A 23999-nucleotide genomic window follows, 5' to 3' on the forward strand; every position below is an offset into this window, starting at 1 on the left:
CGGAATAACCAGCATTTTAGTTTGGGTTACTAGAGGTAAATTCGTTCTCTTTATATCTAACAAAAGCAAACTAGTCTATGGACATAACTGTATTCGTTGCAAATCTCCTGTGTGACCCTGACCTCTAACTTGTTAAGGTCATCATATAAATTAAGATTATATAGGTATACACATCCGCTAAATAGATTGTGGAAAATATTTTGATGTAACAAGCCCATGAGTTTTTCAACAAGATGATTATTAATTTCTGTAAGGTTTTACCAACGTAGAAAATCGTAGGAAAAAGCATTTTGAAGGTTTTGTAACAAGTACGACATTTTGATTTTCTGTTCTTTCTTCGCATATTTCATATGTCTGTTTATTGTACATATATCCTAAATCAATGTTCCAAATACAATAACCGAACAATTATTAGGGTAAAATTGCCAACCCTCAATATTTTCCGAACCATTTATATACAAAGTTAAGTCTTATAAAAAGAAATAATCATCAAGTAAAAGTTTTATGAATCGTTGATTGAAAAATACAAACATCTTTGTTTCACAGCACACATTTTACATAAAGTTACGAAACATATCTAATGTCATTTTCAAAGGGGCTTTTCACGTTTCGGTAAATAGACAAAATTGAAAAATAAAATATTTCAGATTCGCAATTTTTCGTTGTAGTGATGATATTTGTTAGGAAACGGTACTACTTTTATCATGCTCTAAAATATCCATTATATTCATCTTTTGACGATTTAAAAACCTAAAAATTATAAAGCGTTGCAACGCGAAACGATTTCATAATTTGGAGAGTTTTGTTGTTGTCGTTATATTTTGTGATACTACGGAAATTGGTTATATATAGTATTAAATTCATCCCTTATTTGTATGAGCGCAGATGTCGATATATTGGTCTAAGCGATAGATTTTTACTCAAGGCGTCAGTGGTTCGAGTCCAGTTGAGGGTTACTTTTTTATGTCTTCTTTTTATTCTTGTTTTTTTTCAGGAGCTTTTTAGATCCAATGTTTACATTTATCAATATATAGCATTTAATGACAAATTTCAATACATTGCGAAATCTGTGAAAAGGCCCCTTGAAACGAAAGCAAATACTTTATAATACTCAGAATTACCTAGTCTAGTTTCCTTATAGAATATTTATCAAACATATGTTTTGATATGTGCAAAAGATGGATAGTTCATAATCAACGCACAGTGTAACGAACAATATATTCGCATGGCACCTACACAGATCAAGAAGAAATTAGTCACCTAAACTTTTGAGTAAAAAATCGTTTTCCATAACGTGTTAGACGGGGGAAATTATAACTCGGAAAACTGGTTTTGTTTAAAATGTCGTTTCACATATTAATTATGATAATCAAATATTTTGAAAAGTCTGAAATCATGATACACCCGGGATATCTCGATGTAAGCCTATCACAACACCGCAGCCCTTATTTTTCAAATATTTCCTCGCTTACTTGACCGATTTGTTGTTTTGATATTGACCGTATTGTGACGGTCATGAACGAAATGTGAAGTTCATTACAGGTTTAATACTGAAGATATCAGCTGATAACGATGTTCACCTAACAAGGCCATGTGACCTTGACATTGTCCCTGGTGACCACAAAATCAAATTTCTTTTTTTTGCAAACGAACGAGAATACAAATCTATATTGGCAAAAACATTATCTGCATATCTTGCGGAAACGAATTATGCTGATCACTTCTTCAAAGCAAATTAAGCTTAAGCCAAACCCGTCCTTAATAATATAGTAACAATAATAATAACAGTAAGCCCATACAATTTCAACAACAAAGCTCAGAACAACATCCTCATCGACAACAACAGCAACAAAAACAACAATAAACCACCAACAACTACTACTATTACTACTACTACTCATTTTCTTTCTTCTACTACTACTCTTATACTATCTTTAATCTTACTACTATAACTACTTAAACTAATAATACTACTTCAGATGTTGATTATAAAATCACAATAATAATACATAATAAAATAAATAATAATAATAATAATAATAATAATAATAATAATAATAATAATAATAATAATAATAATAATTATAATAATTATAATATAAATACTACTACTACTACTACTATAACTACTACTACTACGACTACTACTACTGCTACTACTTCTACTTCTACTACTACTACTACTACTACTACTACTACTACTACTACTACTACTACTACAACTACAACAACAACTACTACTACTACTACTACTACTACTACTACTACTACTTCTACTACTACTACTACTACTACTACTACTACTACTACTACTACTACTACTACTACAACTACTACTACTACTACTACTACTACTACTACTACTACTACTACTACTACTACTACTACTACTACTACTACTACTACTACTACTACTACTACTACAACTACTACTACTACTACTACTACTACTACTACTACTTCTACTACTTCTACTACTACTACAACTACTTTTTCTAATAATAATGATAATTGTATTGTTATAACAAATATGATTAATGTGCAAATACATGACGACACTTCCCCGAGTTTGACATTATTTTAAATGTGAAAACACAGCCTTTAAGTATATGTGCTTTAGCGCTCATAACAGGACAAGCTCAACTGATATTTATTTGGAGATTTGAGTTTTAACTGTTGTCCACGCTATTATTTTCGCACAAGATACAATTGCTTCACGCTCAACATTTGGCTATCACTCGTACAAACCGCAAATGCAGCAATATAATTTTCAATTTGGCCATTCAATATTAAAATTATATTCATCAGGTTCACTGGCAGAACATGATCCAACATTTCAATGACTGATGCTAAAGGTTAAGGAAGGTAAAAACATGGGTTAACAATTTACGCCTTAAATACAACAATATTACACTTACATCCCTGCCATACGAATGTAGTCATCCAAGAATGCATTCTGCTCTCGGAATAGAAAGTCCAGCATTGCATACGAACATAGGCCTGGTCCGACCGTAGAAGGAAGAAGCACTGCAAGCGGCGTTTCGTCCGTTATGCTTTTGCTGCAAAATTCTTTTGGAAAATCGGCGATACCGTTTCCAGTGCGACACACTTAAACAAAAAATATATATCTGTGATACTGTTGTATATAGACACGTATATTTTTATTACTTTTTACACATTATATTAGTATAGTCTTTAAAAGGGGCGTTTTCATCGACAATTTGAACACTTTGCATTTCTTGTTTCAATGACATTACAGGGGCCTTTTCACGTTTCAGTAAATTGACAAAGTAAAAAAAAGAGTTTCAGATTCGCAGCTTTTCGTTGTAGTTATGATATTTGTTAGGAAACAGTTATACTGAACATGTTTCATGCTCTTAAATATCCATTATATGTATCTTTTGACGATTTTTAAAACATGAAAATTATAGAGCGTTGCAACGCGAAACGATTGAATAATTTGTAGAGTTCTGTTATTGTAGTTATATTGAGTGATACTAAGAGGATTGCTTATAAAGTATAAAATAATCACTTATTGAATAAGCACGGATGGCCGAGTGGTCTAAGCTTTTTACTGGAGCTTTTTAGATCCAATGTTTACATTTATCAATATTACGCATTTAATGACAAACTTCTATACATGCCAAAATCTGTGAAAATGGCTGTTTAAAGTATACAATAAATGACGTTTTTAAAAATTAGTAATCATACATTAAAAATGCGGAAATTATAATTGTTTGTAAATGCTTATACATTAAATGAATAACTTTTAAAGCACTACAAAAAGCAAAGGAAGTGCCCTTAACTAAAATAATTTAGATTGTTATCGATATCAGTTTCAGACAGAGCTCCTAACGTACATTTTTATTTGACAAACCAATCATTATTTACCAAAACAATCACGTCGGTAATTTAATCCAAATGGTATATGCACTTCAACGTAAAACAATGATAATATATCATTCTCAGTGAGTTTTTGCTAGTCATACATTTACATTTTGCGTGTTTAAATAAAACAAATTACCGTGCATGTTAAGTGATGGTCTTGTAATTTCCCATGCTTTTTCAAACGCAGTAATCCAGTTGTGTATTTCTGGTACTGAATTTTCTGCAATTGAGCTTGTGCTTTACATGTTTTAAATAACAAAATATATCGCTATCATACTGTCGACTTTAAATGCAATTCTTAACAAATAAAACAATTACACACATTTAACAATAATCAAACTGGTTAAATGAAGAAATACAATATGTATATATATTTTAATCAAGGTACTTATGAAATTATGTAATATTCAAATACCGAAATAATAACAGATACAAACCTGTTTTTATTGTTTTTATATTCACATTTAAAGCTTCAACTTTGTCAATCTTTTTCAAATATCGATTGAGAAGAGTGCGAACAAGGTTAAGAATGTTCGGAACATAACGAAGAGCCTGTAAAATCTTATCCTGAAAAAAACACAAAGTAAAACACTTATTAAGGGATTTATTAGAATGCGAAATTAGGTACCAACGATCGAATTTTGATAGCCTTACACTCAAATTAAAGGTGATGTGCAAGAAATAAGTTCCAGTACCTTCTTCATTAAGAGCTGTAGAACGGGGTACCGTTTAACATTCGAGCAAACAGATTCAAGCTTTTGAAGCATATGCTCGATTGTTGTCGGTGTTCGATACATCCACATGCGAGAGTCCTCGAGCAGATTATCTGGGTTTAACACTTCGGAGCCTTCTGTTTCATATATTCGACTCATCAGAGGATCACCTTCAAATATTGAGAAATAGCTCAAACACATTACATAAAGATATTGTTTTCGTGATCCTAACTTATCAAATCTTCAAAAAATTGACTCAACCGGATAAACGAAAACAAATGTAATATTTCGACATAACACACATTCAGACGTTTTCTTAGGCGAATTGCGACCGTCAATATGCATAACGACGAAGGCTTTAACCCGCTTGGCCATCTGTATTAAGTGGAGATAATTTCGAGCGCTATAAAATAAATACTAAATTTATCTACTTACAGAGAGGCATGTGAATTTTAAACTATGTTTCCATCAATGAAGCAAGTGTCGGCGGACACTTCCCTTGTATTAGTAGGAATCATAAGGGCAGAAAATTTGAACTGTGCTTAGCCAAACATGTTTGTGTTTGCCATGTTTTAAAAAGACTCAAATTAGCGCTTTTAATACTTAATATGTTCTTTCTAAAAAAGTTTTAGATACATAAAGACATATAAAACAAAATAAATACACACTACATAATAAGAAAACACACACACACACACACACACACACACACACCACACACACACACACACACACACACACACACACACACACACACACACACACACACACACACACACACACACACACACACACACACACACACACACACACACACACACACACACACACACACACACACACACACACACACACACACACACACACACACACACACACACACACACACACACACACACACACACACACACACACACACACACACACACACACACACACACACACACACACACACACACACACACACACACACACACACACACACAAACACACACACACACACACACACACACACACACACACACACACACACACACACACACACACACACACACACACACACACACACACACACACACACACACACACACACACACACACACACACACACACACACACACACACACACACACACACAACACACACACACACACACACACACACACACACACACACACACACACACACACACACACACACACACACACACACACACACACACACACACACACACACACACACACACACACACACACACACACACACACACCACACACATACACATACACATACACAAACACACGCACACAAAAGCGTATATGTATGCATATTAACACATGTGTAACAATAACATTTGTTGAAATGAAATTTACAATATCATTTAGTTTGTATAAGTCATTGTTCAAAATCATATTCTTAATTGTCTGGTATAGTATGTTTAGGTGGATTTATAGCACAAAATTGAAGCCATTCACATTATATATAACTTGACTGGTAATTGCTGTTCTTCATACTTGTTTGTTTGCACATGCGATATCGAAAACCTTCATTATCGTAACAATCACATTATTTTCACAGAAGAAATACCGACCATAATCAATAAGGCTGGTTTAATTAAAAATGTTCTCAGACTGTCGAAATAATAATTTATCACCTTTTTGTCAAATATTCAAAATGTAACACAACACTGCACATACTGGAGCGAATTAAACCTTATGCCCTAGACCCACACTGATAATAACATTTCATTGATGAATAATTATCATTTGAAATTGAGAAATTTTAAAAATCTACACACGCAAAAAGATTTTAAAATGCGGAGCTTTTCGGATGTGTTTGATATACAGTGAGCGTTTATCCGGAATACGATAGTCCGGAAAACTCGCGATCCGGACGAAAGTCAAGGGGAACGGATTTATTATGCAGTATTTTCCCTCGTTTAAGTCCGGAATCTCGCGTTCCGGATCCGGACATATATTTCGCGACACCGATCTGTGTATTTAGCTGTAATTATGTCTCGTTAATCCGGATGCTTCCCAACATGGGGGCTTTATCGACCCCCGCCGAATAAACAAAAGCGAATTCACCGAGGCATGAAGTATTGTTGTTTTAGGCCAACCTGTCGTTTAAACAAAAGCGCGATCACAGAGGCGTGAAATATTACTGGTTTAGGAGTGAAAGCTAATAGGCGTGACTAAACATGATTCGACTCCGACTTTACTCAAACTTAAATTGGTGTCGGCATTATACAATGCATTTTAAATGACAAACTTGGTTTGATGTTTGATTTTCTTGAATGTCTTTAATGAGCTGAACACGCGATCAATTAAGACGCTGATTACAATGGGACCGTCATTACAAAAATGTTAAACAACAACAACAATAACATTAATTGTGATATTTTGATGTATCAATTATACAATATTCATAAAATCAATTTCTGTGATTACGTCCTTTTATTGCTGAAAATAACAGATGGAGTATAAGTGTCATATGATATTTCGGGGGATTGTTGTATAAAGACGTACACATATATAGATGTACTATGTGAAGGATCAAGATAAAACACACGCTAGAGAGTATCAATTGTAAACCAGGTATATACAATCATTGTTTGTTAAAACAGATGCAACGGTGGTGAATTTAACCAGAATAAACTTTCAAAAGAAATAGAAAGAGAACACTTGAATTAAAAATTTCGTTTATACATGCAAGACCCACAAATGATTTGCCATAAGACATAGTTAAAAATAAATAAAATAAAATAACGTTTGCGCATAATTGTTTGGTTCAAATTTATGCCGCGTTTTCAGGTATAGTTTCTAAATATTTTTTCCACAACTTAAAAAATTGAAAAAAAAAACCAAACGAATTATACATTTCTAAGTAGCATTAAAATATATGTTTTTGTGTTTTAAGGACTGGAAGAGCCCTCTTCGCATTTATTATATATGTTTACTCTTATTTTATTCAAAGTTGCTGCCCAATTAAGACATTATTCGGACTACTTTAAACACACATGATTCTCTGCGAACAAGTGAAGACTCGGTAAGTCAACCATACCTGGTCGGTTATCTGTGGCCAAACGCTGATTCAGGTGGGTCAGAACAGTCAAATTCTGCAAGCACATGTTTTGTACATTTACCTTACATATTTGATTATAATTGCATGTAAATCATGTAAGTTATTGTTATATTTACGATTGCAACCAATCAAACTTTTACGCACGCATGTACATACCGATAAAACGTCCTTCAAAACCTGTTGTGAGAACTCTGACTCCCACAAGCCACGATATTGTTTTGTTTCCACATTGGCATAACTCGACCGAATTCCTACTGGACCTGATTATACATACATTAAGCTAAAGCTCGCAAATATTAACCTGAAACTGACCTTGACACATGGATATTTTAGAGTATGGTTATGATAATTATATTTGTTTCCGTACTTGAGTCAAATAGAACGCCACCAAAACTAAGTTAATCGTTAGGTACAAAAACGTGTTACTGTTCTATGAACTTGTGGTACATGAATATTCGGGTCATAAAATGGATTTGAAGTAACTCTTATTTGAATAAACAATACATACTCCCGTTCAATTACAATATCGTTATTTGTACCAGATTTATATAAGTGGAAACCCCCGTTTTTACTGAGCTCCGAAAAATGAAATTGATTGAATTGTAACTCACTAGTTTTATGGATCACGTGCAATAACAAATCAAATACAAATATAGAAAAAATGAGACGTATAGATAGTGCTTATACAGTTCACTAGTATCAGGATATTTTTTTCGAGCTTTATTTGTATTAATGTTATATGTATGTTATTAAAACTCTACTGAAGGACAATAGAAAAAAATATCGTGATACAAACCGATTTTCAACGCCACGTGATGCAGGAGATGGTGCATAAGTAAAAATACATCGTCTGCTCCCAGACCGATCAGTTGATAAAGATCTTTGATATTTTTATACATGTGGTTTAACAGAAACGTTGCAACATGATTGGTGTCTAGTTCAGAACGAATAACAGCTTGAACCTGTAGACGAAACACGGTATGCTAAATATAACAAGATACGCTTGCCTCCATATGGAAATTGTTTTCACAAAACATTAAGCAATATCTAATGTTTATAGATAATCTGAATACGGTTATTGACTTTATCTAAGACTCGGGTGTCAATATAAGTACTGACCGCTAAACAAATTACTGAATTAAAAATAAACAAGTTTCGACCGAGCAATTATTTTTCTTACTTTTTCAACGGGGCCTAAGTACATCGCCATATGAACCAGAAATCTGACGACTGTGCCGTATGTACTGTTGAGGTTCCTTATGTCACTGATTGTACCTTTTTCTGTTGCTTCACCCAGAGTGTGTCCCAAGGCACTGTCAATTTATCGTGCAGTGTAGGAAGTTAATAAATCTAGAATATCACCTAAGTATGCTGTTCTTAAACTTTAACCGAACTAGACACAATCAACAAGATTGAAACGCGTTGCCAGAACAGCTAACTAATTAAATAATCAAATATTTTACAATTTTTTCCTCATGTTACTCGTTAAATACCTACAGAGAATACGAACAACTTAAGATAGAGTATTTTTCTGCAAAACTAAGTAACATCAATGCATGACGTCAATATCCGTGTCAACTAAATAATATTCTTCGTTGCATAACGAAAATTGCCAAAGTTGATAAATCATTTGTGCCGACATAAATATGTAGTTATTACAATGATACAGTAATAATGCTATTATTCTATTTGCCTTCTCGTATTTGATATTATATTACGGTTTTATTGGTGGTAGAAAATCGAAAAGTATATAATAGAATACCGTCTTTGCAAACAGTAACAGTAAACATTATATTAATTATAAAGTATTATGTGAAAGTGAAATTATAATCAAGTAAATAACAGACACCAACCTATTGTCTAGTTTATTAGCTTTATGCGCCACATGGCCCTTCCCGCCTATTTCGGCACCACATTCATTGCATTTTCCCATAGAGTAAGGACGACCGCACTATTAACAGTAATAATAAATACATTAAACATTATAAAAAGAATTTATACTTATATATACATTGCTTTATACTACTAAAAGTACAACAACTAAATAAATAAAGACCGTGATTAGAACTTACATCTCCGATTAAGTATTTGTGCCCGTTTGGACATTCTGAAAAATAAAGTTATAATTAATTATATTACTTAAAACGTATGTACAGAAAAAATACAACTTTTTGCATTTTGACATAAACGCAGTTTTTTGACTGGATAATCCGATCACTCGACCTTTGTTAAATTTTCCGACGACCGTGCTGCTTTTTGATCAACAAGTGGCAGAATAACGTCATTGTATGGCGTTAATCTAAATGACCTATTTTTTATTCGTCGATAACTTAACAATGTAATTTTCGACGCAACTTTAACACTGTACCGTTCGACGAAGATGAACCGGAGAGTGAATCGAAATTTTTGCGCACCGAATGAAAATCCGGTATGACCCTTAAAGTTTAAATATATGCAGCTTATATACACATTATATTGTAATATATAATGTTGCATGATTCGAGCATTCGTTTTAAACCCATCAATACTATGTTACATAAACCATATCAAAGCTGTGAGTCTTGTGGTTTCACAGAAGTTTTTGGTAAGCATACAGACCGCAAGGGCTTGTTTTGAGAGTTTGTACAAGACCACATTACGTGGTTAAAAGCCAAATATTTTATCGCTTAGAATTGTTTTTATTATACATTATTTCACAGTATATCCAGTAGGTGTCCTTGAACAATTATTTAATTTATTGTGCACGTCTTTGTTATTATGTGATCCTGGGAGTATTGCCATTTTTGGCATAAGGGAATGATTTGAACAAATTATGTACAGGGCTACTTTTTCACGCCGGGTATGCGGATACTTTGATAACAGATGGCACTTCGATACCAGATAACAACAAAAGCCACGCGCGAGAGTTGAGTTCTTCAGCTTTTTTGCATTTATGTTCTGTTCATTTGGTTTCCAGAAACGTAACATTGTTTGGTCAATGAATGGTATAGTACTTCGTATTGCGGAGCAAGAAATTCGTGAAAAAACAGTGGATTATAAAAAAAGAGATAAATTTCATCGATAATCATCATGAATTCGATGATCAGTAAGGATTTCAACAAAACAAAAATACTTCGAAATAAATCAAGAACGTGCCAACTAATCGAAATAAAAGATCAACACGTCCATTAATGTTACAACATATTAAATTTTAGTTAACTAACGTATTTGAGGAAATTTAAATGTTTTAAGAGTCGGATGCCAAATTTTCACGGACACTTCTTTTACCGATTATTTTAAAGACAATGGCACTTCGATTCCAGATAACTCGACACTTTTTACCAGATATAACACACTTTATTTAGTGAATCAGAAATGCAGAATTCGCTGTGGAATACTGTTTTAGTAAGCAGGCAATATATAAAAATGTATGTACTAACGAAAATTAAAAACGAATTACCGAAACATGTTATTATCCCTTTGGAATATGATAATAAACGTAAAAGGGAAGTGTAAAGGGAAGTGCTTTCTATAAGTAGAGCTCAATATAAAAGGAGTTTTCCAATCTCTTTTAAATTGTGTGCCTACGCATTAGTATCGTCTTCATGATGCGATTCTAATGAGCACCAATGACAAAGGATTTTATGAGGTGCATTGGCCGCTTTAAGAACCCTTGCTCCCCTTATCTAGAGTCCTGCTATAAGTTCACAGTCGTGTTGATCTACATGATCAGTTGTATTTTCAATTCTCTTAATCTCAATTTACCACATAAAAACAAGTTGATTATTTAGACAATAATTTTCGGTCGTCACTTGAAATATATTACTTCAGAAATAAGCATTTGGATCTTATTTGAAATTTGCACTTATAATAGTATTATATAAATTAATAGTAATAAGATTTTTTTTAAACGAACAACACAATTGGTTATATTTTACATGTGTGTGTAATTACGTTATGCATAAATTCCCAATGTGTCGGGCTTGACAATGCAAATTGATTCGTACTTCAAAATGTTTGGTAAGAATAGCCATAATATACATAAATGCAGCTCAGGTAGAAGATAAAACTCGGTTATCAGAGTGTCCAATTTGTTGAAAGTCTCTGGTATCCGAAGTGCCCTATATCGGGAATCAAAGTATCCACAACTTCACGAATACAACCTATTAAAACATGCTCTATCTTCGTTTATATTTAATTGATTACTATCAAAATATCAGTATTTGAAGCACAGTGATTACTCTACATGCTGGAATATCAAACAAATTCTTGCAATATTTCTAGGTAGCTTTATTTTGTTGAAATGTTTACTGTTCATCCAGTTTTCCGACCGAATGTTCGATTTTGTGGGGAAAAATCTACCATTCTTCCGTGATTTTTTTCTTTGCAATAGAAAATGATACATCATTTATAAATTCGACCATGCGCCTTGCCTAAAAAACTAATCTTTATAATATGACTTTGGTCAATGTGCTTTTACACACTTTTTATTACATTCATGTTCCTGGCAATTTAGTTTTTTTACGTTTGAACTTTTAACATATATTTAAGCTTTGGTAGCTTTAAATTGCAACTGACCCCAACGAGTCAAACACATTTAAAAAGGGGTCAACCGAATTTTATCTGTGTGAACGTCTGTTCAAATCCGCTCAGCGGTTTTGCTGGAGTTGTTGCAAGAATAAAACTTTGCGGACGACGCACTATACACGACATACAGAAGACGACACCAAGAACTCAACCTATGCTTTGCACAGGTGAGCTTAAAAGGACAATAAATAAACATTTAAATGAAATCATTTTTCGGTGTAAATCGAAATTATTTGTGGTTTTAGACCCAATAATTTTGGGACGAAACTCATTAAAACATACTTCAATACAATCTAAATATTGTTATTCTAGTGGTGTCACAAAATTGCATTATTGATCTACATACCGTAAACCATTTCAGCAAATCCTGCTGCGTCCAATATTTCGTCAGAATTACGATCTGGCATGGCAGGTAAGAACATGTTCTAAAAAGATACATAAAATATTAAAAACGCCAAAACGACACAAAATAAAGCAAACACAGCGCTACATTTTGATAAATATATGTACAATAAACATTGTAATACGAAATGTGCGTCGTCTACGTTTAGCGCATTTTCACTGTAAACGTCACATTTTTGTCAAATATTGATGAAACTTTGCGTCAACCGGTGGTAAAACATATGTTATTAGGTTTATATTCAGGAAAACAATGTCTAGAATCTAGATAAATAAGGGGAAAAATCTAGGTCTATATGTGAGACTATTGTTGTAAATGAACTCAGGGTTTCGCTTTCAGACTATCATGTTCCTCTAGTTATTACATATACCTTACCCATTAAAGACACATATAATCAGGTAATATCAAATGTATAGAACATATTAGGCCATACAAATTGATTCTATGTTTAGCCTCACCTTAATGTTTTGGGAGACAAACCAAACCAGAAGGAAACAAATAAACGAGTCGCTAAAAGTACACAAAAATTCCAAGGCATTGGTATATTCCCAACGTGCAAAATCTATCAATATGATATTGATTATTCACTTTACGCATTTGAACTGGAAACTGTCCATTAGTAAAATATGGATAAATACATACCAAATCAAAATACCATTCTTTAAATGACTTCTTTACATATTTTCGACATTACAAATTTCGAACGTTTATTACATATTAAAAATAAATAAAAGAAGACTTTACATCAGGAATTGAACTAACACTAATGATGTATACTAGTACCTAAACATTTTTATGATTAATAATTATTTCAAATTACGAAAACTGAAAAGCGTAACGAAGCATTTGAATAATGTGTTTTGTTTATGTTCTTTTCGTGATATTTTGTGACATAAAATGGTTTGTACATCTGAAAATATTTTTTTTTTTCAAATCAATAGAAAGGAAGTCGCATGGTTAAAAAGGAATCTTTTTAATCAAAAGGTCACTGGTTCGAGCCAAGGTCAGGTAAACGTTTGTCTTCTTTATATATACTTGCGAGGTTTCATTTCCATTTTGACTCTTATGAAACATATATTTTCGAACTTTAACAAGGCCATAATATATGCGAATATGTGTTCCGTTAAGGAATGTTCATAATAACGTGGGTGAACAAAATATAATCTCACTGATTCTCGAGAAAAAATATGAAAGTTCATAAAAAAGAGAAATACAGAATTGATATAAAAGAAAAGAAAGAACAAGGTATTTATAAGATTTACGAAGTTATTTGCACTGACAAGAAACACACAATAAATCAGGTGTTGACCTTCATTTTTTATTTTAAGTGATAACAACGTTTTAGCAAGAAAGACACAACGCCGGCAAACACGAAACTAAATAATGTGGTATATCTCTTACACAAAACTACAATTGTCCTGTAAAGGGAGACGCTTGGCGCTAAACAAAAGCCTAGACAATACAAACGTCACTATTTTAATTTAAGTGTCGAATGAAACAGTATAAAGTTTATTTGCTTTTTTGAAATTTGCAAGAACGCATCATCGTTGAAAGTAAATGTAACAGCTAACGAAACAACAAATAAAACATTTTTTGATTGATTTGGAGGTCCTCGGAATAAGAGACAGCTGTATTAATTTTTTATAAGATAGTAACTAAATTTTCTGCGTGTTGAATTACGTTGTTTCGTTCGAGCCTGCTCAACATGGAATTAAATGTGTAACGCCTTCTCAGAAAACTTGCAACGCACATTCAGCGATATATTTTTAGCCTTTTATCCGTCTGTCAATCACTTTCTCTTTTCATCTGTCTGTCTGTCAGCAAAACCCGAAATAACTCAAATGTTCCAAAGATGTGAATTACGAATACATGTAAAACGTGATAACATCATTTTGCATGATGTTCAATTTCCGACATTCATATTTCAGATTACTAGTACTAAAATAAAAAAAGCATACAGTAATTACTTTAAAGTAACGAATATTTAAACATGAAAATTGGTATACACATAAACAGCAATATAAGGTTTCTGCAAACCCTTTTCAACCATTTTAAATCCATCAGATGATTGTTTGAAAACAAGCCTAAATTTCGATGTGTTAGATACATATACATGCAAAATACACAGTGTAATGATAAGGGGTTTTCTTTGATAGGGTACTTATGCATGCTATACCGTCAAACCTTAATACTTGTTCGGCGTAATTCACAAATATTCTAAACATAAGGTTAAGTATAGTAATGTAACATAAATATACCTCAATACACGCATCGCCGTTCATCAAGGCTACGAAAGGTTTCATCAAACTGTTCGGATGTGGACACGCTAACAGCACAAATTTGAAGTGTGTGAGCAAACACTGCAGACCAAAGTAAACAGCATCTTTTCGAGAATCAATTTTGAGACAGTTAGGTTGGAGGTTATTTTTTAATAATCCTAACATAACGACCTGAAAAGAACAAACGTTCATGATTAGTTATCCGTGTTTAGTTTTGCTATAATTTATGACGCAATAAAAATACGTTACAGTGCAGTAACGACCGATCGTTTACAAATTTTTTCTGAAACATAGACTTCTCTCGTCCTATAAAAAGCAGAACAATTTGTGTACACACAAGTAAGTAAACACATTTCTAACAGTGATATACGAAGTCCTTTCAAATGTAATGGATACATTACATGTGTAGTATGCGTTATAATGTCTGAAGATGGAAATAGAAACCTCACTTTACATGGAGATATGTGTGGAAAACAAACATAAAAATACAAAAGTAGGTATACACTGTAATCTATACATTTAAAAGATTTGAGATACAATATGAATAAAGTGAAGAAATATATATGATGCTCGTTGGCTTGACATGGATAATTTGCAAGTTTTACCGTTGTATACATAATCGCATTATCGAAACACAATTTGTTTTTGAAACACAATTAATTTCAATCCTTATGTGTACATTGTATTTCAAACCATTATTATAAATTGTTTTGGTCAAACATGCACCTTTTGCCTGTTTTATATGACTTGCACGCAAACAGTTTTCTGCACTGATCGGAACAGTAAAGTACCACGCTCGTCAACCGTATTTCGTGAAACAGAATGCAAGTAACGATGAATTAAATATTTCCCTGAACATTTTCTACTTTTGCGTCTTAGATCAATTTGCTGTTATATATGAATTAAATGATGATTGGTAGTTATACAATAATTGTAATAATCAAGCATTAATGTAATCGCAAAACAAGAACAACACAAGTATAAACATATGCAAATATGCAAACGTGATGGTGAAGAGCTGCTATATCAGCCGGTATATCCGACAAGCATAATGGTGCACATTATGAAGGGTTAAATGTAAATCAATATGAGCTTTGATTAAAAAAGATTAGACATTGATTAAATAACTGCAGTTCACACTGTATCCACAAATGAATTCTGCTACATAAAAAAATCTCACAGATGAAGTTAAACGTATCTTACACTAAATTATGTTATACGAAAAACGCAACCGATATATCTAGACAATTTAAAGTGCATCCACAATAGATATAGATTACAGCCAAACAGGGAACATCTATTCATCGTTTAAATCATGCAAACCCATCCACTTATGTCATATACGTCACGTCGTTAATCTTTAAACTACGTTGTAACGCACTGCAGTAACATATACGTGGAATTAACTGTTCGTGTTTATTAGTTTAATAATTTCAATCACAAGGACGAAACAACAATTATTTCTTAAAAAAAAGACTTCTAAAAAATCATGAAAACATATAGAAAACTATGTTATTAATACCCCGGTCGTTGCGTTCGAACGATCATAAATCCATTCAGTTCATTATTAAATAACTATTCAGAATGAATATAGATGTACAATATTGTTTACACCTTATCAGCAGCAACTCAAAAGGACAAAAGAGAGACTTTGCATTAGCTTCGAGCTTTTTTCTCAATTATGTCAATTTATACTTTGCAGTCCTTTTGTTAAACATATTTCGTCGAAAGTTGCTAGTTTATTTGTATTGTATTATATTGCTTACATGCTGTAAATGAATAGCCAAATAAATATTGTTTAAACCAATATAGATGAATATATTGTTATGCAAACCTTATCTTCAATCAGGCTAGTGTCTGCAAAGAACTGGTGCAAGTTGAGTTTTTCCTTAAATACAAAAAAGTTCAAATAAATATGTCAATTGCAAATCGATACTTATTGCGTTTATTGAATACATAAAGATTATTAGGTAAATCTATAAAAAGATGCATTTATTTAAATTAGAAACAAATGAATTTGAGGCTTTAAAATACTCCAATACTCACATAAACTTATACATGTAGTTATCTTATAATAAAAACATGTAAATCATGACGGGAGCACATGTCAACAATGAATTACAACCATTTTCAAAGCTGAACAATTTGTTTGTGAACAACAATTAGCCTGACGTCATACAAAAACAAATTACGTTCTAAAATAGCAACCAAATAAATGAGTGCGTATGTTTAATATGATATGTTTGACATTTTAACTATTGGTGTTCATCGTACAATGCGGATGTATTTAAAAACGATTTAGAATGTCTCTCGGTCAAAATGCTGAAGAACATTGATAACTTGTTAAACCCAGAATTACAAACACATATACTAACTAACTAAGCTTTGTACAGTACCTCTGAATCAGTTGTTGCATTTATAGCATTAGCACACGTCACAAGTCTGTGAATGGCAAGTTGAACGTAGATCGGATAATTCGAGTCCTTTGTTTTCATGTTCTGTCAAAGACAGTGCCAAAACATGCAATAATAATGTTTAACATGGTTTTGAATATGAACTATAACGGAATGCATTATTCTTGAATAAAGAAAAAGGAAACAACAAAGATACGTCAACAGGAAAAAACGTTACAATGCGAAAGTATTTGTTTTTAAAACAAGGGGCCTACTATCTAGATGATAGTAGAAAAAAATTAACCAAAAGTAATAAAACTCTCGTTTCTATCATTGTTACTTAAACTATTGCTGACATTAGTAGTATTGGTATTATCAAAAATATAGACATTGATACCAATTATAACGGTAGTATAATATACATAATGATTGAACGCGCGATTTCAAGGAAAAGGGTTATATGAATTGTTTTCTGAGTGTCATGTTAACACTTCTTTGTAGCCTTTTTAATATATTAACATTAAGATTAATATTTTTTCAAATAAATCGTTTATATATGTTAAAGTAATGACTTATAACTTTCTAAAGACATATTTATTATTATTCTTATAGTAGCAATGCAGTCGCTCTGTGTTTCTTAGCTTTAGATATATATATATTTTATATATATATATATATATATATATATATATATATATATATCTTATTATAATCTAAATGTCTTAATTGAAAATATCTCGCATTAAAATTCTCAATTCTTTTTTATAAACACGTCTTTTAGAATACTACCACCGAAACAAAAGTCAGGAAACATTTTGATGCACGATGAGAACATTATTAGTTTGCTAATGCAAAAATGTCAAATAAAAAGCAACGTGTCATTACAAAACAATTACTAGCCTCTAGCAATATTTCCAAATTTTTTATTTCTGTAGATTGTTGAAGGCATTTTGAAACTGCCTGTCGAACATTTGTGTAATTTGTACCACACACAATGTATCTGTCAGAATCGGCCACCTGTAAATTAATACACTTTAGTTGTTTTATTTGTTTATCAATTATAATCCCTGGTAAATTTGCACCACAAATCTGAAAAGAGTATGACAGTGTCAACATTTGTCTAATAATGACTTTTAACAAAATAGAATATAGAAGAATAGCGGTCAATTATTTCATCGTAAAACGAATGCTAGTATTGTTGTGTTGCAATAGAAAAATAAATATCGGGCTAATAACTTATTAATGACACGATTGAATTTACATGTACGTGAAAAGCTATACGAACCAGATCTCCGGCTGAGTTATATGCCAACCACTTCAGATCTCCACTTGAAGAGTTACAAATCCCTCGATACACTTCTATTCCATATCCACGACACAATTGTTTAGCAAGGAAAACTCTGAAAAAATAAGAAGACAATATCATTGTGTCATGACTGCATACTTTTAAAAATGTTGATTCCTAGTTTGAAATTTATGATTACATAAATAAATAAATAATGCAAATAAAGCACTTAAGGCATCGGAAAAGGTATTTGATGAATATAATGCAATTTTAAACTGGCATTTGTAGTTATCTTTACGAAACATGTACATTTATTAAAATGAGTATGGGTCAACTCGGATTTGACTTGATATTTAAATTTGCAAAGTTGTATGGAATAATGTGCGTAATTGTATAATTTACTGTGCGAGTTGATGCTGTGTCACATACGGTATTACCCGTGAACATATTTTTGTAACAATCTTGCATAAACGTTTATAACAATATTAAACATAAAGATCATACTTTCATTCTTTGGTAATGTAGTTAACTGAAATATCTTGTTATCTGTTAATTAACAATTAAACGTTTACAGAAGGGAATAACAAAGTAGCAAACAATATTTGTAATTAAGTTAATATAAAATAATAATTTTACCTGGGCCAATCGTTCTTTTCACACAGATTTCGTGCTTTTTGAATTATTATAGATGACTTCCCCAAGTTGACATCAACATTTTTTGAAAACAAGTTGGCCATGTATTCTCCTACGATTCCTAAACAAACACGTACATCTCCTATACAAAACAGCAGTTTGGTAACGTCTTCGATCTCTAATGGGTGTTCAGTTTTCTGGAATTGCTCTTGTGCATCGGTGATCCGTTTGCATACTTCATTATAATCCGAGTCGTCATCTTTTCCCAAATGTCCACGTCGAAAATCCTGCCAATATGTTTTGTTAGTCTGTTATATTAGCAATTATCAATACAAATGTTTTACGTAATAAAATAACAATTTCTATATCATAATTATAATTATGGTGCTGTGATGTATGCTGTAATGCGGTTTATAAGCAAATCAAACATAAAGCAATTTAAACATGAAATTAATTGTTTCGAACAGTGAAAGCAAAAAGTAAAACGTATTAATCAATGTTAACCATGTTTTCACATTCCAGGAGAATGATTCAAGATGGACGAAACTTTTAACATAAAAAAGAGTCTTATGTAAAATATGTGAACATTATATTTAAACAATGGAGATTATACGTATGTCTTAGGTTTCAAAGTATAAATAAATCTTTGTTGGATTCTCATCAGTAAACACGTATAAATAACAATAAAGCTCTTATAACGTGTTATAGCTCAGTGATGTGCGTTAGATTCTTTCTTTCAAAGATACTGACTGCGTATCAACGTGAAGGCAAACCATTTTGCTTCTTGATTGTATAATCATTTTAGATGAAATCCACTTTGTTTAGTTTATTCTATTTCAGCGTGTAATGATTATTTGAAAACAATACAAAAGTAAACAAATCTATCAAATACATTTAATCAAACGGAGACATAAAGGATCTTGAATTATTATTATAATTTTATTCATAGATTTTTTAGTAATTCATTTTTTAATAATATATACCTCATAACATTGCACGATGAGAAAATATATCCCCATCAGATTGTTTTCTTCATTTGACGATTGTGAATTTTGGATGAATTGCTTAATATACTCCGTCACACACTTTATGTCGCTGTTATAAATATAACAAAAGCATATATGCAGGTACTGCATTATACAACTACCGTCACCGCTACGACGAAATTTATGAATATATGGCTAGATAAATAATATATATATAAAATATGTCTTCATTCTATACATATGTATTTTAATGAAACAACATTCGACAATTGATTGCGATTTATTTTCGTTTGTTATGATAAAGACAGAAACGTTAATACTGTTTTCAATCATATTTATATACCGTAAAGACAGCAGCCAACTATAGACCAGATCCTTGACAAACAAATTAGCCTTCTTGTTCGTGAACCATTCGGGTTTTATAATTATTATCTTGTTGTCCCCGATTTCTCAAAAAAAGTTAGGCCTGGCTTAGGAATTATCGGCTTAAATCACTTCTCATTGATTCGTATAAGCAGTTTATAGTTGATGGCGTTGTACAAAATAGTATTTTTATTTTAAGGTCTAATAATTTCATTAAAAGAGTGTTTCGAAAACTTTACAGCAATCTCAAAAAATGTGCGTAAGCTAATATTGTTAAAACAGGTTTCAGAATTTTCGAGAAATCGAGCAATGTGAACATTTAACTGGTTTGTTTTGGCAACATACCTAAACTTAAATATAAGCTGCAACAAGAATGATCTGAAGACCGGATTCGGATCCAGTCCAGTATCAAACAGACTTAGATTCTTTATATATGTTGTGCCGGATATCCCTGTGCAGGTGACGTGACCAAATAGTTTTGATAGAACTTCTTTCGACGGGGGTATATCTTCAGAAAAACACAACTGTGTTACAACATCCAGAAAAAACGTATTGCATTGTTTCTGAAACACTTCCAAACGTGCGATTTCTTTTCTGAAACGTAAATTTATTAAGTATAAGCATTCAGAGTTTGAAAACATTTTGCTCATTTTAAACATTATATGAAAAGATTTGTTTTAAATAACTTGAACGATATGAAGAGAAGTCTTAAAAACTGATAAACTAATAATTGGAACGGGTATGTTTTGTGCCTTTGTTCACAAATGAACACCGAAAACTTAACTGGACATTTTTTGTTGGTCACTATATTAAGTAAAAAAATAACTGCATAATAGCAAAAAGGAGCAAAATACAACGCTATTTATTTGACTAATCCTTTAATTCAGCGTGTGCTTAAACTGAAAATCCACTATTATACAGTTATTCATGGATGAGCGGTGAACAGTCAAAATTGTTGTCCCAATGTATCAGGGATGACTTTGGAACTGTTGCCCTCGGCCTGTCGGCCTCGGGCAACAGTTCTAAATGTCAGCCCTGATACCTAGGGACAACAGTTTTGACTGTTCCCCAAGCACCATGAAATAATTGTTTTATTACCTGATCAAATTGAGAGGGCAAACTATTCACCGATCAACAGTTCGAAATATTCACCGGTAACAGTTTGAATATTGCAACATTACTTTTTCGACGAGTAAAAAATACAAAATAATAATAAATTATCATTAACATAAGGCATCAGGTAATACAATGAAATATGTACCGCGATTGAATGGGAATGAAGTTCTATAAATATCCGCGCAAATTTGTTACTGTTTTTTTTTTTTATAGATTTGTACCAAGTGCAGCGGTAGATTTATATATCGCAATAGCCCCATAACATTTGTAACCTAAGTTAAGTTTCATAGTTACAGACAACGGTCCTGTGTGTTTCAGTACCCGTTGCTATTACCAACCAAAGTTAAAATAGTTTTTTTTAAATATTTATATAATTAATATTTTAAATATGTGTTTCCAATTTTCTTTTACACATGTGAATATAAGTTATGTTTGATAAGTCAGATGAATTTGTATGCAAGTTTTTGTTGTTGAATGCATTGACTGCGCCATAAGAACGTATAAGCTTTTTAAATTCGATCAGTCGCTTTACTCTTTGTGAAGTACATATGGTTATTTAGAACGAAACGTTTCATACAACACGGATGTTCTACATGTTAAATGACCACATGCGAGTTGTTTGAATCTTGTGCATTAAATCAAAAATAAGAACTGATTGACCAGTCATGAATCTTAATAAGAAATGATTTAACAGATCGTTGATGAATATGTGCAATTGTATTGTCTATAATTTAAAATCGTAGGGATTTAAAACGAGTGTGCATGCATTTGGTCACATGTTATGAATTTCTACTCTGCCAGTGAACATTATTTGTTATTGTATAAAACTCTTTTTGCCTGTGTTTTCTGTAATCTCATCTCCTGAACTTTTATTCGAGTGTTTTATTGGTTAACATTTAATATATTGTGAATATTATTTAGTGCGATCTTATATATTCGCTTTAAGAACGAAACATTTACATCAATCTCATTTAACATAAATTTGTTTATAATAACAAAAACATAAATAATACAGGTGACCAATACTACAATTTCATGAGTAAACAATGATCTGTTTTTCTAAGCATTGCATATATTATTTGAATTTACTTGAAAATAAACATCTAAATATTTAAAAGGTGACAAACAGTGAAAGAGAGCATGCAAGACTTTTGAATATCAATCGAATATTTTGGTTCTTTTCGCAAAGTCTTGGCATTTATTTTGAACGTTTGAAATAACTTTTATTTAGTAAAGAAAATTATGTATTATATTCAAATACTTGTTAGTTTCTAATTGTTCCCAGTCGACCTGAAATGCTTGCTTGCATCGCGGGCACTTGTTTAGATTCGTCTTGATTTCCATGTAACAAGTTTTGCATATCACATGTTTTTGGGCGCATGGCAAAACAGTCGGAGGGATTGTTATTAAGGTTTCGCAGCGAGAACACGTCGCGCCAAATCTGCAAAAGTTTGAACGAAATCGTTGTTAAGAACAACAACAAAACATTACAAAACATACAGAAACACACTCACACTATATATAATATGTATATTATATTATATGTACAATTTTGCTATACGAACTAGAAAACTAATATATCAGATTGCCACCAGTCATATATTTAAAATTTAGTCAACTAAGCAAAGAAAACAAACCCAATATGGTTGCAAGTCATTTATAAGTAATTTTGTTTTAACATTTTTTTTCCAAACATCATGATGTGTCATGGTTCCAGTGTGTGAAATAATAGACATTACAGATGAGTGCACGTTGCTAAAAAGAGATATCGTTAATCGGCCCATTTAAGTTTGTCGAAAAAAATACCGTTCAACGCAATTTAATTGTGTTGGTTGAAAAATGTTTTTAATCACATTTAAGAAGAATACAGTCGGATTTTTTCCACGCGCTCGCTCTCTTTCCGAAATGAAAATGAGGAAAAAGTGGATAAAATTAATGAAGTATATTACACTAACTTTTAACCAATATATCTTAAAGTCGGCCAAGTAAATCGTTTGCCACGCTCCGTTTAGGTTGGAAGTGGAATAATGACAAATAGGCATAACTATGACTAGATAGGTTTCAGCCAAAGTTCCTTTGTGTTTGTTTATCTGTAAATGAAGGTGATTTAATGAATAGCACTTAATAAATAAGATCACGATATGAACGCAGACTATTTAGTAGCTTTGATGGGTTGTTTTGAACACTGCCTTTTAAGAGTGTATACTTGGAAATCCATGTTTGATAGGTCTTTGTAATACATATTTCCAATATCATATTAAACGGTACTATTCTTAAATCTCTCGCTGTTCTT

General features: G+C 32.1%; 1 protein-coding gene across 6 annotated transcripts in view; it reads right to left on the minus strand.

Moving 5' to 3' along the window:
* LOC127833710 (E3 ubiquitin-protein ligase rnf213-alpha-like) overlaps positions 1–23999 on the minus strand; it is a 237314-nt gene that overhangs the window by 17481 nt on the left and 195834 nt on the right. For all 6 annotated transcript variants that reach the window (XM_052359130.1, XM_052359128.1, XM_052359129.1 and 3 more), the window contains 20 exons: positions 22968–23147; positions 20936–21184; positions 20225–20336; positions 19245–19528; positions 18609–18723; positions 18224–18340; positions 17327–17428; positions 16765–16818; positions 14910–15101; positions 12598–12676; positions 9758–9792; positions 9539–9636; positions 8866–8998; positions 8482–8647; positions 7842–7945; positions 7665–7719; positions 4584–4771; positions 4326–4455; positions 4025–4108; positions 2919–3108 (listed from right to left, as the gene is read on the minus strand). In XM_052359130.1, the coding sequence (XP_052215090.1) occupies positions 2919–3108; positions 4025–4108; positions 4326–4455; positions 4584–4771; positions 7665–7719; positions 7842–7945; positions 8482–8647; positions 8866–8998; positions 9539–9636; positions 9758–9792; positions 12598–12676; positions 14910–15101; positions 16765–16818; positions 17327–17428; positions 18224–18340; positions 18609–18723; positions 19245–19528; positions 20225–20336; positions 20936–21184; positions 22968–23147 (2667 nt within the window). The remainder of the gene's footprint in view (positions 1–2918; positions 3109–4024; positions 4109–4325; positions 4456–4583; positions 4772–7664; positions 7720–7841; positions 7946–8481; positions 8648–8865; positions 8999–9538; positions 9637–9757; positions 9793–12597; positions 12677–14909; positions 15102–16764; positions 16819–17326; positions 17429–18223; positions 18341–18608; positions 18724–19244; positions 19529–20224; positions 20337–20935; positions 21185–22967; positions 23148–23999) is intronic.

The sequence above is a fragment of the Dreissena polymorpha genome, chromosome 6 (assembly GCF_020536995.1).
Source record: "Dreissena polymorpha isolate Duluth1 chromosome 6, UMN_Dpol_1.0, whole genome shotgun sequence".
In the NCBI taxonomy this organism is placed as follows: domain Eukaryota; kingdom Metazoa; phylum Mollusca; class Bivalvia; order Myida; family Dreissenidae; genus Dreissena; species Dreissena polymorpha.